This window comes from Sorex araneus, chromosome 6 (genome assembly GCF_027595985.1).
Source record: "Sorex araneus isolate mSorAra2 chromosome 6, mSorAra2.pri, whole genome shotgun sequence".
In the NCBI taxonomy this organism is placed as follows: Eukaryota; Metazoa; Chordata; class Mammalia; order Eulipotyphla; family Soricidae; genus Sorex; species Sorex araneus.
In genome coordinates, this window is record NC_073307.1 from 103029008 (window position 1) to 103052696 (window position 23689).

The 23689-nt window shown below is 45.5% G+C and overlaps 2 protein-coding genes across 5 annotated transcripts in view; one reads left to right on the plus strand and one right to left on the minus strand.

Moving 5' to 3' along the window:
* Positions 1-19214, minus strand: part of NUP98 (nucleoporin 98 and 96 precursor) — a 92798-nt gene extending 73584 nt beyond the window's left edge. For all 4 annotated transcript variants that reach the window (XM_055141848.1, XM_055141847.1, XM_055141845.1 and 1 more), the window contains exons 1-5: positions 19059-19214; positions 6088-6191; positions 4620-4721; positions 4344-4520; positions 1643-1782 (exon numbers count right to left, since the gene is read on the minus strand). In XM_055141848.1, the coding sequence (XP_054997823.1) occupies positions 1643-1782; positions 4344-4520; positions 4620-4721; positions 6088-6163 (495 nt within the window). In that variant the 5' untranslated portion in view covers positions 6164-6191; positions 19059-19214. The remainder of the gene's footprint in view (positions 1-1642; positions 1783-4343; positions 4521-4619; positions 4722-6087; positions 6192-19058) is intronic.
* Positions 18076-19306, plus strand: LOC129405916 (basic proline-rich protein-like). The gene is made up of 2 exons (XM_055143637.1): positions 18076-18208; positions 18357-19306. The coding sequence occupies exons 1-2, from the start codon at positions 18076-18078 to the stop codon at positions 19304-19306; spliced, it is 1083 nt and encodes a 360-aa protein (XP_054999612.1).
* Positions 19307-23689: the final 4383 nt, after the last annotated feature.

Sequence of the window (23689 nt, forward strand, 5' to 3'; positions counted from 1 at the left end):
CGGGCTCTCCAAGAGGGATGGAGGAATAGAACACAGGTCGGCCGCGTGAAAGGCAAATGCCCTACTGCTGTGCTATCGCTCTAGCCCTTTTAATTAAACTCTGTACATAGTCCTCTAGATCTTAAGGAGATACTCTCTTGGTATTTGATTAAATATATTCCATTTTTATTTATCCCTACATCAAGGTAGGGTAAGTTAGCCTCAATAAAAGTCATCACACACTCATGAACTGAAGAGAGAGTAGAGCAGACAAGATGATGCCTAACATGTGGCCAACCCAGGTTCAATCCCCAGCACCCCATATAGTCCCCTGAGCACTGCCAGGAGTGGTTCTTGAACACAGAGCTGGGTGGAACCCCAAAACAAAAATAAAACCAAGGGAAAAAAAAATCACAAACCCAGAGACTCCCATAACCAACTCATCTCCAATATCTACTATACTATTATCTGCATAAGGAAAGCTTTACCTGATTTACCCAAAATATACATTTAAACCTCTACTGCAGGCAATGGAAATAACTCAAAAAGCTGGAGCAAATGCTTTCCATGTGGGAGGCCTGGGTTCCAATCACTCTATATACACCTTTAAGCACAGTTCCAGGAATAGCCCCCAAGTCCCACTAAGTACGGTCCAAAAATGAAAATAATTAGTCTATTACTGAATTCTACTCCTGTTTTGCTCTGAACTAACTTTTAAACTATCATTGCAATTTTATAACAGAATCCTGTTTTATTCTAACTTTACTAAGTAAAAGGCAAAAATAATTAAATACTCTTAATTGAATTGTTAGTTTTGTCCATTATATACAACACATTACCTTTCACTATCATTTCCATGTAACTTTACTTTTAATTAAGGGCTATAATCTCATTAGAATAAATTCACCACCCAACTTGAGAAATGTTTCATCTTTTGGATTAAGTTTTCCCAAGTCCAATTTTTATCAGAGATTTCCACTAAGGCAATTGTACATGTAGATCAGAAGTATTTCCTAATCAAATGTAAGCAAGGTAGAGAGAAAATGAAGTGAAATTCATCAGTTATACAGTTGGGGGGGCTGTGGCGGGGGGTATACTGGGGATTTTGGTGGTGGAATATGGGCACTGGTGAAGGGATGGTGTTTGAATATTGTATAACTGAGACATAAACCTGAAAACTTTGTAACTTTCCACATGGTGATATAATAAAAATTTAAAAAAATTAAAAAAAAAAAATCAAAAAAAAAAAAAAAAAAGAAGAAGTATTTCCTAATCAAGTACAACAAATGGCAGACTACCTTCTGGGAGCCAGAGAGACAACACAGTGAGTAAGGTGCTTATCTTGCATGCGGCTGAGCCGGGTTCGATCACTGGCATCCCATATGGCCACTCAACAGTACTGAGTAAGCCCTGGCTATTATAATCTATGTGTGAATACAAATTCGATTGAGTTGGGCATATTTCAAATATATACTGTAACTGGATTTACATTTTAAGACTTTTTTCCTCTACTATACAACACTAAACAGATTACATTAACATGTCTTTCATAAAGTGAGACTAAGCGATGCTCAAATGGAAATAGCAAAAACTTATTTAACCTGCAAAGAAATATACAAATGAAAGAAAACATATTCCTGGAAGACAGGAAGAAAATACTTACATTAAATTTAATTGTAGTGCCAGTAGGTGTAGCTGTGAAACTACTCGGCCCAAAGAGGGAGCCAGAGGAGCTACCAAAAGGGTTAGAGGTGGTATTTGTAGTTCCAAAAAGGCCACCACTGCTTGTACTTGTTCCAAAATCTATAAATTAGAAAAGAAAAATCAAGTGTTAGCAGCGAACAATCATTTTTCAGTCTTTTTGATTCACACGCAGTGATGCTCAGGTAATTCCTGGCTCTGCATTCAGGAATTACTCCTGGCAGTGCTTGGGGGGACCATAGGGACTCTGGGGATTGAACCCAGGTCGGCCTCGTGCAAGGCAAACACCCTACTCGCTGTTATATCATTCCGGCCCAACAGCCCACAGTTAAGATTAGGCTGTACTACTAGAGCAGCATACTTAATATCCTCCAAATTTGTACAATTCAAACCTTCCTAGGTAGAAATTAAACACATTTCATACAACTCATTTAAAGAGATTCTAGATTCAGGGACAGAGAGAGAGTACAATGGGCAGGTGCTCTTGCCTTGTACACAACTGACCAAGGTTCGATCCCTGGCACCCCGTATGATTCCCTGTGCACCACCAGGAGTGATCCCAGAGTACAGACCAGAAGTAAGGACTGAGTGCCCTGCCACTGTCCACCCAAAGACTAGGGTCTTGCTCTTCCAGTCTATGCTCCCTTGAACATGGATCTTGCTTGCTTGTCTACATCTGCTTGCTTCTGCCACTCTGGAAGTCCATGTTCTCTCTTGAGAACACATGTACTTTCTCTCCCCCCACTCCCATTTTTCTAAGCAAGTTTTATTTCATAAAGGCTATCTTACTTCTCCCCCCTCCACCAAAAGAAAAAAAAAAGGTTTAGTGCCAGAGAGAGTACAGGGGTTAAAGCGCTTGCCTTGTATGTAGCCACTGGGTTCGATCCCTGAGCACAGAGCTAGGAAGGAGTGATCCAAAACCAAAAAAAAAGACTTATGGGGCTAGGGTGATAGTACAGCAGGTAGGGTACTTGCCTTGCACAGGGCTGCCCCAGGTTCAATCCTCGGAAACCCATATGTATGTCTCCAGATTGCAGAGCCAAAAGTGAGACCCCTGAGCACAGAGCCAAGAGTAAGCCCTGAGCATCACTGCTTTGGCCCCAAATCAAAAATCAAACGAAGACCTACAATATAATTTATTCAAACACATCTCTTTTGATTGAGCCCTTTAGTCACTTTTATATTGTCATGTTTAAGTATTTGAGCATCCCCGAATAACTTCCACTTTGTAAAATAGTGGTATCTTGGTCTGGATAATCAGGACCAGATAATATGCCTTGCATACAGATGATCTGGATCTGATCCTGGGCACCTGAGTCCCCTGAGCACTGCCCAGAGTGAGCCCTGAGCCCCCAGCCAGAAGCAGTCCTTGATCATCACAGGCATGGCCCCAAAATAATACCGAGAGCTGCCTAACACACTCAATTCTACCACACTTTTGTACTGGGATTGACATAATGCCCAGGACACACGTTATAGAGTTTACTCAAACAAGTATGTGAGGATTTAGACTTTCAGAGAAAGTCAATTAATACCTACCATAAACAAAGAATCAACAGAATATCCAGGACGTATCTGATATTCTTCAGTCCCACTTTACATCTCTTTATATTAAATATGAAACAGAGGCAAGAAGGTACCCCTATAGCACAATTTAAGTAAATACCATCAACTACAGTCCTCCTTAAAATCCCATTTTTTCAAATTTTCAGTTTTGTGCCATACCTGGTAGTGCTCAGAAGCTATACCAACTCAGGGCTCAGTGGCAGGGATTGCTCCCAAAGGTGCTTGTACAAACGCTTATGATCAAACCCAAGGCCTCACATACACAAAGCAAGAGCTCTGTCACTGAGTGACTTTCACAATCTGAAACCTCGTCTTCATCCAAGACACTCTTCTGCCCTTGATCATACCAGTCTCTTACCAGTCTGTTTTGGGTGTTGCTCTCTTCCTTGCCATTTTTTTTTACATTGTACCCCTTTTTTGTTGTTGTTTGTTTTTGGTTTGGGGGCCACACCTGGCAATGCTCAGGGGTTCTTCCTGGCTTTGGACTCAGGAATCACTCCTACAGGTGGTTGGGAGGCCAAATGGGATGCTAAGAATCAAACCCGAGTTGGCCACATGCAAGATAAAGGCCCTGCCCACTGTACTATCTCTCTGCCCCCACATTTTATTCAATTTTAAATTGTAATAAGGTCACCTATTTCCAATAGTTATGACTGCTGATGGTTTTGATGAACATTTGCTGCACCTCACCATAGGATATCCTGAATGTTTTTCTGTTCATTTGTATTGGGCTTGGGGGCTATACCTGGCAGTGCTCAGGGGTTCTAGGCTCAGAAGGGACTCCTGACAGTAGTGGCATACTGTATGTAGTGCCAGGAATTAGCTTCATGCTAACCCTGATTTAACCCCTATATTATCTCTCTAGCCCCAGCACATCCTTTAAATACTATTTTCTCAGATCTACACTCTCAGAGATGTACATATTACTTCCTGACCCTGCCCTCCAACTTTAAATACATTTTAAAAGCACTCTTCTCTCAGTTTTATAATCTGGTTGGAAAAGAGGGTAGATAAACAAAGAGAAAGGAAGAACAAGCATTTAATAAGCAAGTCAAGTTGTAAGCTATGTAAGTCCAATGACGTTATGTCCTACTTACTTCCAAAGCCAGTAGGTTTGTTTTGTGCAAAGGCATTGTTCGGGGTTGAGAAGAGACCGGTCCCTGTGCTTGCAGTTCCAAATAAACTATTTGATGTCCCTGTTGATGTGCCAAACCCAAAACCAGTACTTGTCGATGTGGCTGGCTGGTTAAATGAACTGGTACCAAATAATCCTCCTGGGGAGATAAAGAGGAATTAAAAACAATTAGACAAAATGAAACCAAGTACCATACCAGCTATAAATAAACCAAATATCCTCCAAATAAGGCCCCTACCTGGTTTGGTCTGTGAATTTCCAAAGAGGCTTCCAGTACTATTGCTAGAACCAAATGCAGATGTTCCAAATGCGCCTCCACTAGTAGTGCCGAAGCCAGTATCTGAACAAGCAAAGTCCAGGGTCAGAATAAAAATCGAAATCAGGTAACCCAATAAATTTTTGTTGTTGCTTTTGTGTCACACTCAGCAATCTAAGAGGTGTTGCTGCTGACTCTGCATTAAGGAATCACTCCTGGTAGAGCTCAAGGACCATGGGATGCCAGAGATTGAACCTGTATCTGTTTTTAAGGCAAGCACCCTTACTATCTGTACTACTGCTCCGGCCTCCTGGTCAAGGAATATTTTAAATTATTTTTGTTGGGGGCCAGAGTGATAGTACAGTGAGCAGGGTGTTTGCCTTGCACATGGAGAACCCAGGTTCAATCCCCAGCATCCTGTGTGGTTCCCTGAGCACCACCAGAAGTGATCCTTGAATGCAGAGACAGGCGTAACTTCTGAACATCGCTATGTGAACCCCCCTCCAAAAAATCGAAACCAAAAAAATTTATTTGGCCAGGGGCTAGAGCAATAGTACAGCTCGTAGGGCATTTGCCTTGCATGCAGCTGACCCAGGTTCAATTCCCAGCATTCCATATGGTCCCCAGAGTACCGCCAGGAGTGATTCCTGAGTGCAAAGTCGGGAGTAACCCCTGAGCATCGCTGGGTGTGACACCTCCCCCCAAAAAATTTATTGGGCCAGAAATAGCTAATGGCTAAACTATTTAACAGTTTAATAAGCTAAATCATTTAATAGTAACATGTTCTGCATGAGAGAAGGCTCGGTTCAATCCCTAGGCATTGCATGGCCCCTCAAACCCCTTAAACTCAAAGAGAGCCAGAGTGGACACTCTCTCTCACTAACCACTGGTTTTGGCCCCAAAACAAAAACTGGGAATGTAGCTAGATGATAAGAATGCCAGTCTTTCATGCACGACGCCCCCCACTTCCCCAACCCACTCCGGTAAGGGACAGGGATGCTACTCCGATATAGAGAGCTGGCCTTGAGTTCAATCTCATGAACCATCCTTGCCCCCCCGCACCCACATATACACGATTGAGCATAATGCCTATTTAAAAAAAAAAAAAAAAGAGGATCCAGAAAGACAGCACAGAGGGTAGGGCACTTGCCTTGTACATATCCACTCCAAGTTCGATCCCCTGCATCTTACTGTCCCCCAAGCATGGCCATTAATTTCACAGTGCAGAGTTGGGAGTAACTGAGCATGTCAGGTGCCCCCACCCCCCAAATAAGGAAACAGACTGTACGTGAAACCCAGGTTTAATTCCCAACACAACTGAGCATCACCGGGGGTGATCCTTAATGATCCCTAAGGATCACCAGGAGTGATCCCTAAGGGCAAAGCCAGGAATAGTACATGGTCTGGCCCCAAAACAAAAACTAAATGTACTTTAGAAAAACAAACTCACTCTGTCCAAATGTAGAAGTTGTGCCAAAGCCACCTGTACCACCCCCAAAGGGTGTTCCAAATGATTTATTAAACATCTTCAAAATGAGTCTTCACTTCAGAAAACTGCAATGGAAATAAAAAAGGATTAGAAAACAAATTATTCAGAAAATGCATACACATTACCACTTTGAGTTAGTTCCTAGGTCACCCGAATAACATAAGCATGATCCCATTATTTATAATCTCCATAAGATGACTAAGGCCTTTATTACTAAAATTATCGCTTTCAGGCTTGGAAATTAGCTCAAAGGCTGGAGTGCATGCCTGGCATGCAGAGGTTGCAGGGTTTGATCTTCGTACCATCATCTGGTGTCCCTGAGCAGTGTGGCACATATGCACAAAAAGACACTGTGATAACTCAGTTTCTCCCACTGCCCATTCCAGGCTCCTTGCTTCTCTCCCACAGGTGGTGACTCCAACAGCAGTCAATAAAACTCTATCAGAAATCTTTTCAATTCAGAGTAGGCTTCCCCCAAAACTCCCCTCAACTTTCCAGAACAAAAGTAGTACAAAATTAACTTCTTCAGGAGAGGAGTAGTATAAATTATTATTCTAGAACCTGGTGTCTGAATAAGCTTAGATAAAAGTAATGCCGATGCATGACATCAGTGGCTCACAGAAAGTGATAGCTTAGCAGAAGCTGCAGCACCTGTGCCACGTTAATGACACTAACTACTAATGTCTGTGTGTATGCACACGTGCACATGCATGCACTTGCACGCATGCATACTCAAGTCTCTAAGTAAAATGTTATTTAAGGATTATCCAAAAAGGGGCTGGAACAATAGCACTGTGGGTATGGCTTTTGCCTTGCACGCGGCCAACCCAGGTTCGATTCCCAGCATCCCATATGGTTCCCTGAGCACTGCCAGGGGTAATTCCTGAGTGTACAGCCAGGAGTAACCCCTGAGCATCGCCGGGTGTGACCCAAAAAAATCAAACAAACAAAAAAAGAATTATTCAAAAAGAGAAAACTCAAAAGTAACAACTTTGTGTGTTGAAGAACATGGACAGTCCCAGATGGAGGACTGTAAAGGAGAAATTACATACCCAGAGTGGGGATGCAGGGAACCAAGATTTGGAGTCAACAATTGTTTTTAAAACACAGGCTGAAGGGGCCGAAAGCATGCTTTGCATGCAGCATGCAGGGTTTTTTTTTTCTCTTAAAAATTTATTAAAGAACTGTGATTTACAAAGTTATTGATAGCTGAGTTTTATGCATATAATATTTCAACACCATCCCACCACCAGTGTCAACTTCCCACTGGTGTTCCCAGATTCCCTCCTCTACTCAATCCCCAAACAAGCTATTATTCTCAAGAAAATGTCTTGATATCTGTAGTGCAGGTGACAGAATCCACCGAGGGAGCATCTTCACTTCACAATGGCGATGTAGTGGAAGAGGCAGAGTACACGGAGGTGAGAGTCGGTGCCACACAGTGTCCACTGGACCCAAGGTTGCTCTGAGTATGCACAGTTTCAATCCCAGCACTGCATATGGTCTCCTAAGCACTGTAAGTGATTTCCTGAGCACTGATGGGTGTGGGGCCCCCTCCAATGAAAACACAGACTGAGAGACTAGAGACAGCACAGTGAGTAGAGTGCTTGCCTGCATGTGGTAGACCCAGGTTCTATCCCCAGAATTCCAAACAGACCCCAATCCCTACAGAAGTAATCCCTGAGTGCAAAGCCAGTAACCCCTGAGCATCATCAGGTGTGGCTCCAAAATGAAAAACAAACAAATGAAAAAAATAGAGGCTGGGGGCAGAAAGAAGTACAGCAGGTAGGGCTCTTGCTCTGCACAAGGCCAACTCAGGTTAGATCCCCAGCATCATATATGGTCCTGCAAGCACCACCAGGAGTAATTCTTGAGTGCAGCCAGGAATGACCACTAAGCATCTCCAAAAGTGAGCCAAAATTTTTTTAAAAAAGAGAGAGGGTGCCCTTAGAGATAGTTCAGCAGGTAGAGTGCTAGCCTTGCACATGGCCAATAGGGTTTAATTCCTAGTATCCTATATATTCCCTTGAGCACCATAAGGAATACTTCCTGAGTGCAGAACCAGGCATAATCTCCGGCATCACTGGGTGTGCCTCCCCGTAAAAAAGGGAGGGGGGCTGGGGAAATAGTACATGGAGTCAGAAGCTTGCCTTGCACAGGGCCAACCCGTGTTCAGTTCCCAGCACCCCATCTGGTCCCTTGAGCTCAGGAGAAGCCCCGAACACTGCCAGGTATGACCCCAAAACCAAAAAATTTAAATTACGACTAGAAAGGTACAGAGAGTAAGACACTTGCCCTGCTTGTAAACAACCTGGGTCCAATCTCCCAAGTACCCCCTAAAGGTAGTGATCCCTGAGTGCAGTCACCAAGAAGAGAAGCCCTGAGCATAGCCAGGTAAGACCCCAAAACAAAACAAACAAAAATCACACACATACACAACACACAATTACAAGTACCCTCACATGGCTGCCAGCACAAAGTCAGTGGCTGCCAGCACAAAGAAAGTTTTCCTGCCTTTTCCTTCATGCTCACCACCGGTGCCCAGGATATCAAGTGATACTGCCTAATTGCTTACAGACTGCGCCAGGGAGACAGCTCAAAGGTCTGAAGTTCTCAAAGATCTGGCACCATATAGTCCCCCAGAGAAGAGAAAGAACAGAAGACAGAGCAGTGGTACCCATTCTTATGGATAGGAGTAAGTGGTATCTTAAGAATGGATACCACTGCTCAACTCAAAGGAGCATGTTTTCCACGTTCAATCCCCAACACATGCCCTACCCCCTAGCATTGTTGGGCCTAATTTAGACCCCAAAACTAAAATAAGTAAATAAATGAGGAGCCCATAAAATACATAAGTTGGCAGTACTGATACAACATTTTTGTTTGGGGCTTACACCCAGAGGTGCTCAGATTTACTCCTGGGGGGACTTAACTGACATTATGCGGCGCCAGAGATCAAACCAGGGTCAAGTGCACACAAGACCTTACCACATGCAAGGCCTTACCCACTGTATTCTCTCCTCGCCCCTAATCTCGCATTACTCAAGGAAAGAGATACTCTGACAAGCGTGGGTACTTTTTTTTTTTTGATTGGGGGAGGGAGGTGGCTTTTGAGGTCACACCTGGAGATGCTCAGGGGGGGTTACTCCTTGCTCTGCACTCAAGAATTACTCCCAGAGGTGATTGGGGGACCATATGAGATGCTGGAGATAGAATCTGGGTCCTCTGCATGCAAGGCCCACTATACTATTGCTCTGGCCCCAAGCATGGGTATTCCAGTTACCAAAAGGTAACTTCACTTGAGGCCTTACAAATTTACAAAGCGGAGCTGGAGAAAGACTAGAGCAGATAAAGCGCTAGTCTTCAAAGCAGCCAGACTGATCAGAATACTGCATAAGTCCCCAGAGCCCAACCAGAAGTGACCCCTGATCACAGATGGGTATGGCCCAATAACAAAATTTACAAAAAAACAAACTTATAAGGCATACCCACAGCCAAAATGAATTTTCCTAACTACCTCTTTTATAAGTTTGTTCTCACTGTGAATTTTGGTATAAGATATAGAAAAATGTCAGGACCAGAGGGATAGAACAGTGGTAGGGTGTTTGCCTTTTGCATGCGGTGATCCCTGGCATCTCACATGGACCCCCAAACACTGCAAGGAGTAATTCTTGAGTGCGGAGCTAAATGTAACCCCTGAATTGCTGGGTGTGACCCAAAAATCAAAATTAAAATATTGAGGCTAGAGAGCTAGTACAGCAGGCAAAGTGCCAGACTTGCAGGCAGCCAACCAGGGCCGGGTTCAATCCCTTGCATCCCATATAGTCCCTCAAGCACCACCAGGAGTAATTCCTAAGCATTGCCACCAGGTGTGGCCCTAAAACCAATACATGTATGTGTGTGTTTGTATGTCTCTGTATGTGTGTGTCAAATAGTGAAGAGCTGGAAAAACAGTACAGAGTTAGGAGTGAGGCTACATTGGTCTAATCCAGGTTCAAATCCCAGGTACTATGTATGATCCCTTGAGCATCAACATGGGTCATTTCTGGATACTAAACTAAATGACTTGATAAACATTCAACTGCTATAAGCTTTGTGAACTCTAAACACAGTGACAACACTTGTTTTCTTTCCACACAATTAATGATCAGACCCTAAAACACTGCTAGCCACCAAGCCAGTGCCACTTTTAAGTGCTATCTGAATGACTAAGCAATAAGCAAGTTAAAAGCTCCCTGACAACAGCTACATAAACAGGAAGTAATTTTTTCTTCTCTACTCCACTGAGTTCCTCTGAATCAAACTCAGTAAAAAGTAAAAACAGTTATTTGTTAAAATAAACTATTTCTATTGTACTTCATATATTCTCTTACCTCATCATGACAAAAGCACTATAAAAGGCAGGAACTATCACCTACAATTAAACTGAACAGGCAGGAAGAAAAGACTTGATTTTTGCTCTGGATAAGAGGATGTTAGGTAGAATTTGAGGAAGAAGAGATTAGCTTAATCACCTAAGATCACAGCCAACTATTTGCTAGTCATTACACTTTCAGTTTCTATGATCTCCCCTACCAGATCAAGCCATTCCTCTGGTTAAAACATTCATTTTATAAAAACTGTCACCTTTTCTAAAAATTGCGGCTCAAGCCTCACCTGCTTTACAAGACTGTCCTGATTAGACCTTTCAAGCTCTTATCAGTATAAAACATGGCTCAATTCCCTTCCCTGCCACTTTCAAAATCCTTGTTACATAAACAAATACCTCTCAGCTGTTCTTAGTTATGCAATTTCTTTGTTATGCCAATCATTTGACTGTATAAACTGAATGCGACTCTGGTTTACAAAAAAATTTTTAAAAAACCTTGATCTTGCATAGTCTCTCCCAACTAAAATACAATTTTAAATAATCCACAGTATCTAACACAATTCCATCCTCACTGAATACAATTTTTTTCATTTCAACATTCATTTTACAAATGCAATGAAGAGTAAATTAGCTTTGGAGACAAATCTACTTAACTCTCTGTGATGGGGCTGGAAAAAACAGTACATATCTGATCAAAGCAAGCCTGGGTTTGATCCTCTGTACACCGTATGGTTCCCGAGTCCTTCTGGAGTGATCCCTGAGCCCACAGCCAAGAGCAAGCACTGAGCACAGCTACGTGTGCCCCCACAACAAAAAGCCTCCAAAAACAAACAACAAAAAGACAATGGCTCCAAGTTATATTAAATATAATTTGTCACTGAATTCTTCACACAATGAAGAACGACAACAACAAAAAAATCAACTTCCATTTGCATTGATAAGGCAGTAAAAAAAATACTCATTATAAGGGCTGGAGAGACAGTTCAATGGACTGTGCACATGGGTTCAATCCCTAACACACGGTATCCTGAGCCAACACTGAAAAAAATTAAATTGCATTATTTAAAAACCTAGTTTGTAGTTTTTCTTAAAGTCAGTTTCCCAGGACCAATTGGTAACATTTAAGCTAGGAAAACACAGTAAGACTGCCTTAAAGTGTGTGTTTTTGGTTTTTTTTTGTTGTGTTTTTTTTGCTTTTTGGGTCTCACCTGGCAATGCACAGGGGTTACTCCTGGCTCTGCACTCAGGAATCGCCCCTGGCGACGCTCAGAGGACCATATGGGATGCTGGGAATCGAACCCGGGTTGGCTGCGTGCAAGGTAAACGCCCTACCCACTGTACTATTTCTCCAGCCCAAAGTGTGATTATTTTGCATAGAGCACATAGGGGACCAGAAGCTAGAGTGTCTGCCTTGTGTCAACCCAGGTCAATTTCCAACCCCTCCAAGTCTTCCAGGAATGACCTCTAAGCACAGAGTCAGGAGTAAGCCCTGAGCACTGCGGGATGTGGCCCCAAAAATAAAGTTAAAAAAATAAAAGCTGAACACTGTTTTTCATGAGACTATTATTTCACAGAATAACCAACTATGGATATTCAGATTTCAAGTACTTGGGGAGAAAATGTTTTTGTTTTGGTCATACCCACGGGTGCTAAAGTCACTCCTGGTGGTGCTCCTGGGACCATAAGTAGTGCTTGGGAGTCAAACCCAGGTCAGCTTTGTGCAAGGCAAGCACCTTACCCACTGTACTGTCTAGTCGCTCCAAGAATCTTGAAAACTTGTGCCTACTTAAAAAGGCTTCTAATTATGAAAGAGACTGATGAAATGGGTAGAAATAGTAATTGTAAAGGGGGCTGGAGCAATAGCACAGCGGGTAGGGCGTTTGCCTTGCACGCGGCCGACCCGGGTTCAAATCCCAGCATCCCATATGGTCCCCTGAGCACCGCCAGGGGTGATTTCTGAGTGCAGAGCCAGGAGTAACCCCTGTGCATCGCCGGGTGTGACCCAAAAAGCAAAAAAAAAAAAAAAAAAAGAAATAGTAATTGTAAAATCGGCCAACATTTGGAAGAGCTGCTTAACTTATAGTGAAGCAATACTTCCAAACAACCAAAATATGTCAGAAAATCATGCATGGGTAAATATCAATTCAAAGTACATGACAGACCAATAAATTTTAATGTAACAGATTACAAAAACGCAATTAGATGGTTTCAGATTCTAATTGCACTTTCAGATTCTAAGTGCACTGCAGCACGGTTGTCCCATTGTTCACCAATTTGCTGAGTGGGCACCAGTAATGTCTCCATTGTGAGACTAGTTACTGTTTTTGGCATATCGAATACGCCACGGGTAGCTTGCCAGGCCCTGCTGTGCGAGTGGGATACTCTCGGTAGCTTGCTGAGCTCTCCAAGAGGGATGGAGGAATCAAACCCGGTCAGCCGCGTGTAAGGCAAACGCCCTACCCGCTGTGCTATCACTCCAGTCCTTCATATTCTATACTGCACCAAATGTTTTCGAAGGGAGGTTGTATATACAATGCAGTGAGTTCATGCTGGCCTTACACTCAGTCCACTGGGTCTATCCCCAGAATAGCATACAGCCTCCCAGAGCCACCAGTACTGATCTCTGAGCAGAGCCAGGAGTAAGCCCTAAGCACAGCAGGGTGTGATCACCCCCACCCCCCAGCACAATGGGACAACAGTGCCACATCAACTAAAATATGAATGTAAAACAGCCTTAAATCCAGAACTCTAGGGCGAGGGAAATGTAGCACAAAGGGCTAAAATGCACATTTTGAAGGCAGGAGTTCTGGTTTTGCTCCCAGCACTGCCAGATATGCCAGGTATGCCCCTCCCCCCCATGCCACCTCTATCAATTCTTTAAGTAATTTTTTTGGTCAAAATTAAATTATTTGGAGATCCTGGAACTCCTGGTATGAAGCCACACAACACTTCCAAATTCCGCAACAGTGACAGCCCATTTAGAGGACAGCAAATTAGATGACAAGGTAGCACAAAAGCCCAGTAAGCTCAATAAGCAAAATTAACACAGAGGGCTCAACTGGCAAGCAACAGATAGCTCAGTAAATCCCCAAACATATTAAAATAACACCATTGTAAGATGTAACAACTTTTGCAAATTTTCTTTTACTGAACAGTTTTTGATAACTCCACTTACATTTTGTTGTAACAAGCAATATAAATGTGCCTACTAAAGGGGAAGCTTATGGGTGGGTGGGAAACTGGTCATAGTGGAGGACTGGTGCTGGAAGGTGAAGGCCAGAAACAACTGTATTATGAACAACTTTGTAAGTCATGTTGTTTAAGTATAAAGTTAGAAAAAAACCTTTTTAAAAATTATTTGGGGCCAGAGAGACAGCTCAAAGGGCTGCACATGCACTGTATGCCATAGCACAGTACAACTTCAGACTGCATGTTCCCCCAAGTACTGCCAGGAGCAACCCACCAGAGCACAGAACCAGAAGCAGTTTGAGTACCACTAGGTGTGACCCAAAAACAAAATAAATAAATATGCTATTTGTGTTAACAAATGAATATCACTCTTACCAAAAAAAGTTGTTTTTTTTTTTCAAAAAAAAAAAAAGTTTTTAGATAGGGTGTTTGCCTTGCATTCGGCAGACCCAGGTTCAATCCTGGCATCCCATATGGTTCCCCAAGCACCACCACAAGTAATTCCTGAGTGTGGAGCCAGAAGTAATGCCTAAGCATCACTGGGTGAGAACCTCCCCCGTCCCCAAAAAAGGAGTAATTCCCAAGTGCAAATCTAGGAGTAACTCCTAAGCACTTTCAGGTTTGCCCCTGCTACCCAACTATCTCTTTAAAAATTGCTTCAGTTTCTTTCTGAATACATTAAATAAAAATTCATTTTATTATTTTATATGTATTATATTATTATAGTCAACATAAGCATTGACTGTGGCCAAGAATGCCTCAGTTTGGGGCTGGAGCAATAGCACAGCGGGTAGGGCGTTTGCCTTGCACACGGCCAACCCAGGTTCGATTCCCAGCATCCCATATGGTCCCCTGAGCACTGCCAGGAGTAATTCCTGAGTGCAGAGCCAGGAGTAACCCTTGTGCGTTGCTGGGTGTGACCCAAAAAGCAAAAAAAAAAGAACCTCAGTTTTAAGAAATCCCTGCCTTCACATATCTAAGCCTGTCTGAGGCCTTGAGTTCAATACCTAGTACTACTTGGGCCCCTGAATAATGCTGTGGGCTGGAGTGATAGTATAGTGGGTAGGGTGCTTGCCCTGCACATGACTGATGCAGTTCAAATCTGCGGCACCCCATACGGTTCCTGAACAAGGGTAGGAGTAACCTCTAAGCATGCCAAGTATGGCCCCAAAACAAAAACAAGAAACTGCTAGGAGTGGCCCTGGTGGCAGCTGAGGCACCATGCTACTAGGCTTCTGGACCCGACCAAGCCTCTGCACCCAACTTCCAGGCCTGTATCACCAAGTGGAGAATTACCAGGAATGATCCTGGGCCCCCTGAAATACCACTCGGAGAGGATCCTTATTTCAAAAATTAAGCAGTGGGACAGTACAGCAGACAGGGTGCCTGCTTGCATATGGATCACATCTGGTCCCCTGACCACCACAGGATGGCCCTGGATATCAACAGATGTGGCCCCCAAAGCCCCCCCCCAAATAAAGCGTAATAAGGTACACATGAAAACACCACAGTGACACATGGCAAGCACTGTACAACCAGGATATTCATGCGCCAAAACTAAAAGTATGTACCCCACAAAGCATATGTGTGACACCCTGCAAGAACTGTACCACATCCATATACACAGGCCCCAACAAGCACCACAATCACACATGTAAGATCCCAACATATACACATGGAGAGACAGGAGATAGGGAGACAAACAGGGAGAGAGAGAGAGAGACAGGCAGAGACCCTGAGATCCTGGTCAGAACAAAATTTATTTGGATAAAGACCTCTGAGAACTAGAAATCTGTTGCTATAGCTTCTTTTAAATCACTGGCTTGACTTTCATTTCCAATCTACAGCTTCCAATCTACACTTGGTATCAGACATAGCTAATCAAAACTATTTTTCAATTTTTTCATCTTGGGGGACGAGGGGATGTCTCCCAGGCAGTGCCAGGGGCAGACAGGCCACACAAGGAGACACTCAGATCTGCTCTGTGAGACTGTCTGGCCAGTTCCAGGTCACACAGTGCTGGAGGCTACCAGAGTCAACCAGGTGGTACACAGGGACACCAGGGCTACACCTGGCAGTGCTGGGGCTCAAACTCAGGGCCTCTAGACCATGCAAGGTAAGGTTCAAAAATAAGCCCCAGAGCTATTTCTTGTTTTTATTTTGTTTGGGACACACCTAGCAGTGTTCAGCAGTTACTCCTGACTCAAGTGTCTGGGAGCGGGGCCCAGCAGTGTACAGGGTACCCGCAGTCTGGACTGAACAAGACACACACAAAGCTTGTGTTAGTCTAGTCCACTGAGTTATTTCCCCAGCCAGGGGTTACTTTATGAAATGTTTAAATATTTGGGGCTGTAGAAATAGGACAGCAGGTAGGATGCTTGCCTGCATGTGGTGGACCCAGACTTCATCCCAGGTATCCCGTAAGTTGCACTAAGCCCTGCCAGGAGTGATCCCTGAATGTAGAGAGCCAGGAGAAAGCCCTAAGGACCATTGGGTGTGGCCAAAAACCAAAACAAACAAACAAAAGGCACTTACATACCTTGTCTCTAGTATCTATTGCTAAATCTCTAAATTTCTTTTTGTTGTGGTTGTTGGTGCTTCTGGGTCACACCTGGTCAATGCGCAGGCTCTGGACTCAGGAGTCATTCCTGGAGGACTCCAGGAACCATAGGTAGTGTGGGGACCAAGCCAGAGTTACCCTAGTGCACAGGAATAGCCCTATCCACTGTATTACTGCTCTGATATAGATCTCTAATATACATCTCTCTAGATAGATAGATAGGTAGATAGATAGATGTGAGAGAGAGAGAGAGAGAGAGAGAGAGAGAGAGAGAGAGATCTCTAATTTCTTAGTTCCCCTAACCTTTCAGCAATCTTTACAATTAAACTGGTATTTCCTGGTATTTCTTTGTATTTTGCTTTTGGGCCACACCCAGTAATGTTCAGGAATTACTTACTGCTGGTGGGCTTGGGGGGACCAGATGGGATGCCAGGGATCAAAACCGGGTTAGTTGTGTGCTAGGCAAACAACCTATTGTACCTATTGAACAATCTCTCCTGAAAGTAGTGTTCTTTTTAAAAAACAAATACCAAAACTATCCCATATTTTGTAGGTTAACTCCCATCATTAAAGTATCTCAATAAAGTAACATAAACAATGTTTTACAAAGCTGTGGATTTGACTCCCTAAAAGTCCTACTTGTTTTCTGCTATCTAGGAACTAATGGGCATGAATCAAGTCAGGTGCCAAGATACCACATAACCTATGAAAAGATATAGGTTCCCTTTATTTGCACCGATATTTTAGCAGTTCAAATACTCATCATCTTTCTAAACTACTTTCAGGCTTAACTACATCATATTCATGCACCACTCAATCAAGTACACTTTCTGAGGATTTACTATGTGACAAACAACCTGAATCTTTTAAAGACAAAAATATTCTACCAAGGGGGAATGGGGAGACTGCTCAGTACCACCAAAATAATCACCATATAGGCACCAAACTTATATTATCATAGTTATAGTATACATAGCTGGGGAGATAGTAGAGAGATTAATTCAGGTAGGAGCTGGGATGCTAGCTGGATTGCGATATGCATGAAACCCTACCAAGGTGCCTAAAATAAAATTTTAAAAATAAGTCCAATAAAGAGCACTTGCCTTTCATCTCACTGGCACCAGTTTGAATCCCAGTCACCATCTATGGTCCCCAGAGCACTACCACCAGGGGTTACTCCACGGCACACAACAAGTAAAACCCTGAGCAACGCTGGGAGTGCAGCTCCCTCACCCAAACACCAAAAGCCAAAATGATTTTTGCCATAAAAATTCAAATAAACTTTATAGAAACCCACAAAGGAGCAAACACCCAGGAAAGGATTCCGGGAGTTAATGCCTGAACTGAGAAAATGACCAATATACCCGATTCACATGTCAGTATCTAGATGACAGTTCTCTTCAGCCCTTGTGCACTATTTGTCTTTGGTCTGTCGCCTAAACAAGAACAAAGTGACATCCTGATGTAAATGGTTCAAACAACAATTTGATCATCCAATCTTATTAGTCTAAAAATAATTCTCAAATTATAAAGCTCAATAAAGCATTCCCCAATACCTCTATTCTGTCCAGATTTTGCTTTTACCCAATTAGTAAGTACTTCTGGTTTTATAAGACTGTTGCAGGAAAGGACCATTCTCATTTCTTGTTTGTTTTTTTCCTCAATAAAGGGGAATATGATCGTCTCAACCTTCTTCTATAACACTCTGAACTCTCTACCTGACTTAAGGCAGTTTCCAAAGCACAAAAAGACGGCTGCCTAGCTGTCCGAGCCTTGTCTGGGGGAGGATTTCTGGTTTTCTCCCCCCAGCCAATACTGCGGGAGCTCGCAAATGGGGCAGACCCGCATCCAACCGCTGCCACCAAAAGTTCACATTTGGAACCGGAAACCAGGCAAGGACTTGTTCATCCATCAACTGGATGAGCGCGGGGGCAACCGTCTGACTTCTCACGGTCCGAGGCGCGGTACCTCTCAGGAGGTGTCTCCCTTACGCTGGGTCGGTCTACAGGGTCGGCTGCCAACGATCGACGGCGCCCCCCCGCCCCCAAAGTCAATTCCCAGGTCCGGGAGGACGAAGTCCCCGGGTGTGAGCTCATTCCCGGACTGAGTCAGACGGCGCGGGCTACTCCCGGCTGCCGCCTCCGGGCCCCGCAGTCAGCTCCAAGCCTCTCCTGAGACTTAGGGTCAGGGGCAAGGGGTTTCCTTCACCTCCCAAACCCCGCAAGGGCCGTGGAAACCCGGATTCCCGCCCGCTCGCCCCCCGCCATGTGTTTCATTTCACAATAAACGCGTGCGGTGGGGGTGGGGAGAAGCGGAAAGAACCTTCCGCGTCCCCCGCCAACCCCAAGCTTCACTCAGGTACCGTCTGGAGGCACCCAACTCCCGACCCACCCAGCGGGAGCCTGGAGCCGCCAGTTTCCCCGGGGGACCGAGCCCAGGCGAAGACGGTCCATCCCGCCGCGGCCCCCCGCGCCGGAGCCGCTGCCCAGCAAATGAATGAGCCCGGCCCGCTCAACGTCTGGGCGCTCCCTCGGCGTCGGCAGCCACGGGCGAGTCCGGGCCCAGAGCCCAGCGCCGGCCGATTCCTTCCCAGAGGCGCCGCGGGCCGAGGCGCGGGGCGGCCGCGGGGCGCGGGGTCGCGGGCCCCGCCCCCTCCGCAGGGCCCGCGGGGCGCCCCGGGGCGCGCGGCGCCGGCGCCCGGAGGGCCTGGGGCGTCCCGCTCGCTCGCTCGCCCGCCCGCCCGCCCGCCGGCGCGCTCCGCGGGGAGGAGGAGCCTGTCGGGCCCGGCCGCCTCCGCCTCGCCCCCAGACTCACCGCGGCCTGCGCGGGGGCAGGGCAAGGATCCGGACGCAAGGCCTGAGCCCGTCCGCCACCCGCCGCTCAGCGAGCAGCGCGCGGCCGCCACGAAACCGTCGCCTCCGCCACCACCACCGCCAGCGACCGCCGCTCCGGGCGCAGCGCGCACAGGGCCCGACTGCGTCACACGCTGCTCGCCGTCAGAGGCTCGCTCCGGCGCTCCGCCCTCGCTCGCTGCACATTGGCGGACGGCACCGCCACTCTAGGCCCGCCCCGTTACTCATTGGGCAACGAGTCTTTTGAAACCGAACGTCCTCGGGAGAAGGGGAGAGGGGGGAAGAGGAGGGACCTAGAGGAGCCGGGGGGGAGGAGAGGGGACTGGCTCTGGGAGGGACTTGGAGTCCCGCCCCTTGCCGCGGCGGTTGGCTAGATGGGATCCGTGACGTCACACAGGGCCCCTCGAACGGCCTTGCTGAGTGGCTGCACCGGGCCCGGGGCGGGAGAAGATGGGTGACGCTATACCGAGGCTCCGCCCCCTTCCTTGGAGCAGAGAGACCCGGGCTGCGGGAGCTCGGGCCAATCAGAGGGAAGGCTCCAGGATGGCATGGTAACTATTCTAATCCTTTCCTTGCCCCAGTCCGAGGGCGGTGATGGGAAGGCTTCCCCGGAGTCCGGGCCGGACTTGCTGGCCTGACCCCCGGCGCAGCTGAAGCTTTCGGCTAGTTCTCTCCCCTTTGCTTGCTTGCTTTTGCTTCGAGGCCTTAAAACCTGGGCTCCTCTCGTGATCGATGCGAGTTCAGGAGCCCCTTTCCCTCCCTGAATCCCTGGCATATATGTTATGAGTAGTGAACATGCCCTGCACTCCGTTTAGAGCCTGGTACAAATTAGGATCGTGGAATTTAGCCATCTGCATTTCAGTGGTCCAGTTTGTTATTAAAGATTAGTTCAAAGGCCGGAGAGGTAGCACAGAGGTTAAGGCGCTTCGCTTGCCTTGCACGCCGCTGACCCCCAGGTAGATTCCAGGTACCGCATTAAGTCCCACAATACCCCTGGGCGTTGTCTCTCCCAACCCCCTTAAAAAAGGCATCTAGTTCAAATATTCCCGCCTTCTCTGGGATACATTGTGGACCTTGGATGACCTCTCCCGAGAATCAAAGGCCCTGGCAAACTTCTGTTTACAACCTTGTCACTTTGTATACTATTTATTTTTTCTGTCACCTGTGGCCTAGAGGTCAGAGTCGAATTTTCTTATTTTGTGTTTTCACCTTCCCACTTCTAACCATCAGAGAAACCTAATAAAAAACTACAGAGAGGGGCCAGAGAGATAGTACATTAGGTAATGCACTTGCCTTGCACTCCTTTGACCCGGGTTCAGTCTCCTAGCCTGCCAGGAGTAAGCCCTGAGCTCTGCTGGACTTTGGCCCAAAAACAAACAAAGTACAGGGAGAATTAATCGTGTTCGAGAAACTAGACCTAGGGACAGGATCCCACAGAGAATAGCAGGGACTGTGCCCAGAAAGCAAAATCAAATCTACTATTGCTGGCCCACAACCACTTCCTGGAACACTATGCACAACTGGAAATGGGGGACTGGACTGATAGCACAATGGGTAGGGCGTTTGCCTTGCATGCAGCCAACCCAGGTTCGATTCCCAGCATCCCATATGGTCCCCTGAGCACTGCCAGGAGTAATTCCTGAGTGCAGAGCCAGGAGTAACCCCTGTGCATCGCCGAGTGTGACCCAAAAAGAAAAAAAAAAACTGGAAATGGACTCAGCCCAATAGTTATAACAGTTTCCTCACAACCTTCATGAACCTTTGATTTTCCATCCTTCAAATTTCCACCCCAACTCTGTTGTGTCTATGACCAGGTACACAGTATGGTTTACAACATTTAATGTTTTACACATGAATACATGTGGATTGTTTTTAATGGAACAATATAAAGTATAAGAATTTTGATCTGGCCAGATAATACAGGAGGTAGGGGACTTACCTTGCATGTGGCTGACCTGTATTCAATCCCTGGCACTACATATGATTCCCCGAGTCCTTCCAGGATTGATACCTGAGCACAGAGCCAGGAGTAAGCCCTGAGCACCACCCAGTGTGCCTCAAAACAAAAAAGTGTAGGAGTTTTTAATTAATCCTGGAGGAGCTGGGCACATGCAGTGGGAAAGGCTCAAAGAAAGAAAGAAAAGATGTACAGTGGGTAGGCCACTTGCCTTGTATGCAACCAACCCGGGATTGTGCCCCAGCATCCCACATGTAGTCTCTTGAGCTGGCACAAGTGATCCCTGGGCACAAAGACAAGTAAACCCTAAGCATAGCTGTGTGCGACCCTGAAACAAAAAAACTCTGGACTCCTGTGAACTATGTTTTTTTCTTTTCTTTTCTTTTCTTTTTTTTTTTTTTTTTTTGCTTTTTGGGTCACACCTGGCGATGCACAGGGGACATTCCTGGCTCTGCACTCAGGAATTACCCCTGGTGGTGGTGCTCAGGGGACCATATGGGATGCTGGGAATCGAACCCGGGTTGGCCGCATCCAAGGCAAACACCCAACCCGATGTGCTATCACTCCAGCCCTGAACTATATTTTCTTTTCAGTAAAATGGAAGTAAACATATGTTCTTGCCTCACAGGTTGTTGTAAGAACTAAATGAGATACTTATGAACTTAAATGTTCCTGTACTCAGTAAGACCTCAATGAAATACCCAGAAATTCTATTTGAAACATGGTAAAACATAGATATTTTGTTGTTTGTGTTGTCAGGACACACCCCATGGTACTCAGAAATTATTCCTGACTGTGCTCAGGAGTGATCCCTTGCAGCACTAGAGAACCATGGGTACTGCCAGGGATTTGAATCTGGGTCAACTGTATTCAAGGCAAACATCTTATCTCCTGAATTATCCCTCCATCCCCTAAAATATGGATCCTGACTCAAAAAGTTCTCAGAAGTTTGTCTGGAGTGAGTACATGCAGTTCAGACTATTACTGTGTATGCAGGTGCTGGGAGCCGTGATTATAGCATGCTCATGGGAAGTCTAAAGGGGAAGACGTTGGACAAGCAATGTGTCATGTAACCAACAGTGATTTCTATTTTGTTTTATTTTTTGAGCCATAACTATGGTGCTCAGGGCTGACTCTTGTGTAGTGCTCAAGGAACCATGTGAGGTGCTGGGGATCAAAACCTGGTTCTTGACCCCATAAATGGCAAGCATCTTACCCACTTTTCTATCTTTCAGACTCTCATGGTGATTTCTAAGTTGAAGGACTTCCTTGTTAGGTACCTTGTATCAATATGATCCCCACACTTTTCATTCCCAGGTCTGGGGAAGGACCGCATCATAATGGCCAGGACTTCATGGGCCCCTAGAATCTGATTCTGCCCAATTCTCATAGCACTCTTTTCTATTAATCATCTTCTTTCTTCCCTATTTTTTGTTGGTTATTTTATCTCATTTTGTGTGTTTGCTTATTTTTGTTTTTGTTTTGTTGGCTTTTTGGGGGGGTCACACCTGGTGATGCTCAGGGGTTACTCCTGGCTCTGCACTCAAGAATCACTCCTGGTAGTGCTTGGGAGACCATAATGGGTGCTTGGGCCGAGCCTCACACATGAGTGAACATATTCCTGGACACATCATCATAAAGGGAAATATATATACATATATATCTATATATACACCTCTCTGAGAGCCCGGTAAGCTACCGAGAGTATCACACCCATACAGAAGAGCCTGGCAAGCTCCTCGTGGCGAATTCGATATGCCAAATACAGTAACAATGACAGGTCTCATTCCCATGACCCTGAAAAGAGCCTCCATTTTCGTTGGGAAAAACGAGTAAGAAGAAGCTACTAAAATCTCAGGGCTGGGATGAATGGAGATGTTACTGGCACTCGCTCGAGTAAATCGATGAACAACGGGATGACAATGATACAGTGATACAGTGATAAAAGCTTGCTTAGGGGCCAACCCAGTTTTGATCCCCAACACCCTATCTGGTCCACCAAGCCTGCCAGGAATGATTCCTAAGAGAAGAAACAGGAATAATACAAAATGTGGCCCAAAAAAGTTTTTAGAAGGGGGGATGTTGCTAAGCAATAGTATTGCAGGTAAGGCATTTGCCTTGCACACAGCTGACCTGGGTTCAATCCCCCAAATCCCCCTATATGGTCTCCTGAGCCCTGCCAAGAGTAATTCTTGGGTGCAGAGCAAGGAGTAACCCCTGAGCATTGCCAGGTGTAATCTAACAACAAACAAAACCAAACAAAGATTGTGAGGCCAGGCTCTGCTCTCTTTCTGTCTTCGTATTAGGAGTCCAGAGATGTCCATAACTGTTCTGGTCAGAGAGACAAAGAAAATCGAAACCAAATACTCAGGCTTGGACCGGAGCAATAGTATAGAAATAGGGCATCGGCCTTGCAAGCGGCTGGCCTGAGTTCAATTTCAGGCATCCCATATGGTCTCACAAGCACCACCAGGAGTAATTCCTGAGTGCAGATCCAGGAATAACCCCTGAACATCACTGGGTATGACCCAAAACAAAACCAAAACAAAACCCTCAGCTTGGTCCTGGGAGCACCCAGTCCCTCACTGGTTCTGGGAATTATGAAGGGTAAAAATGCCCTCCTTGCCCAGGGTAAA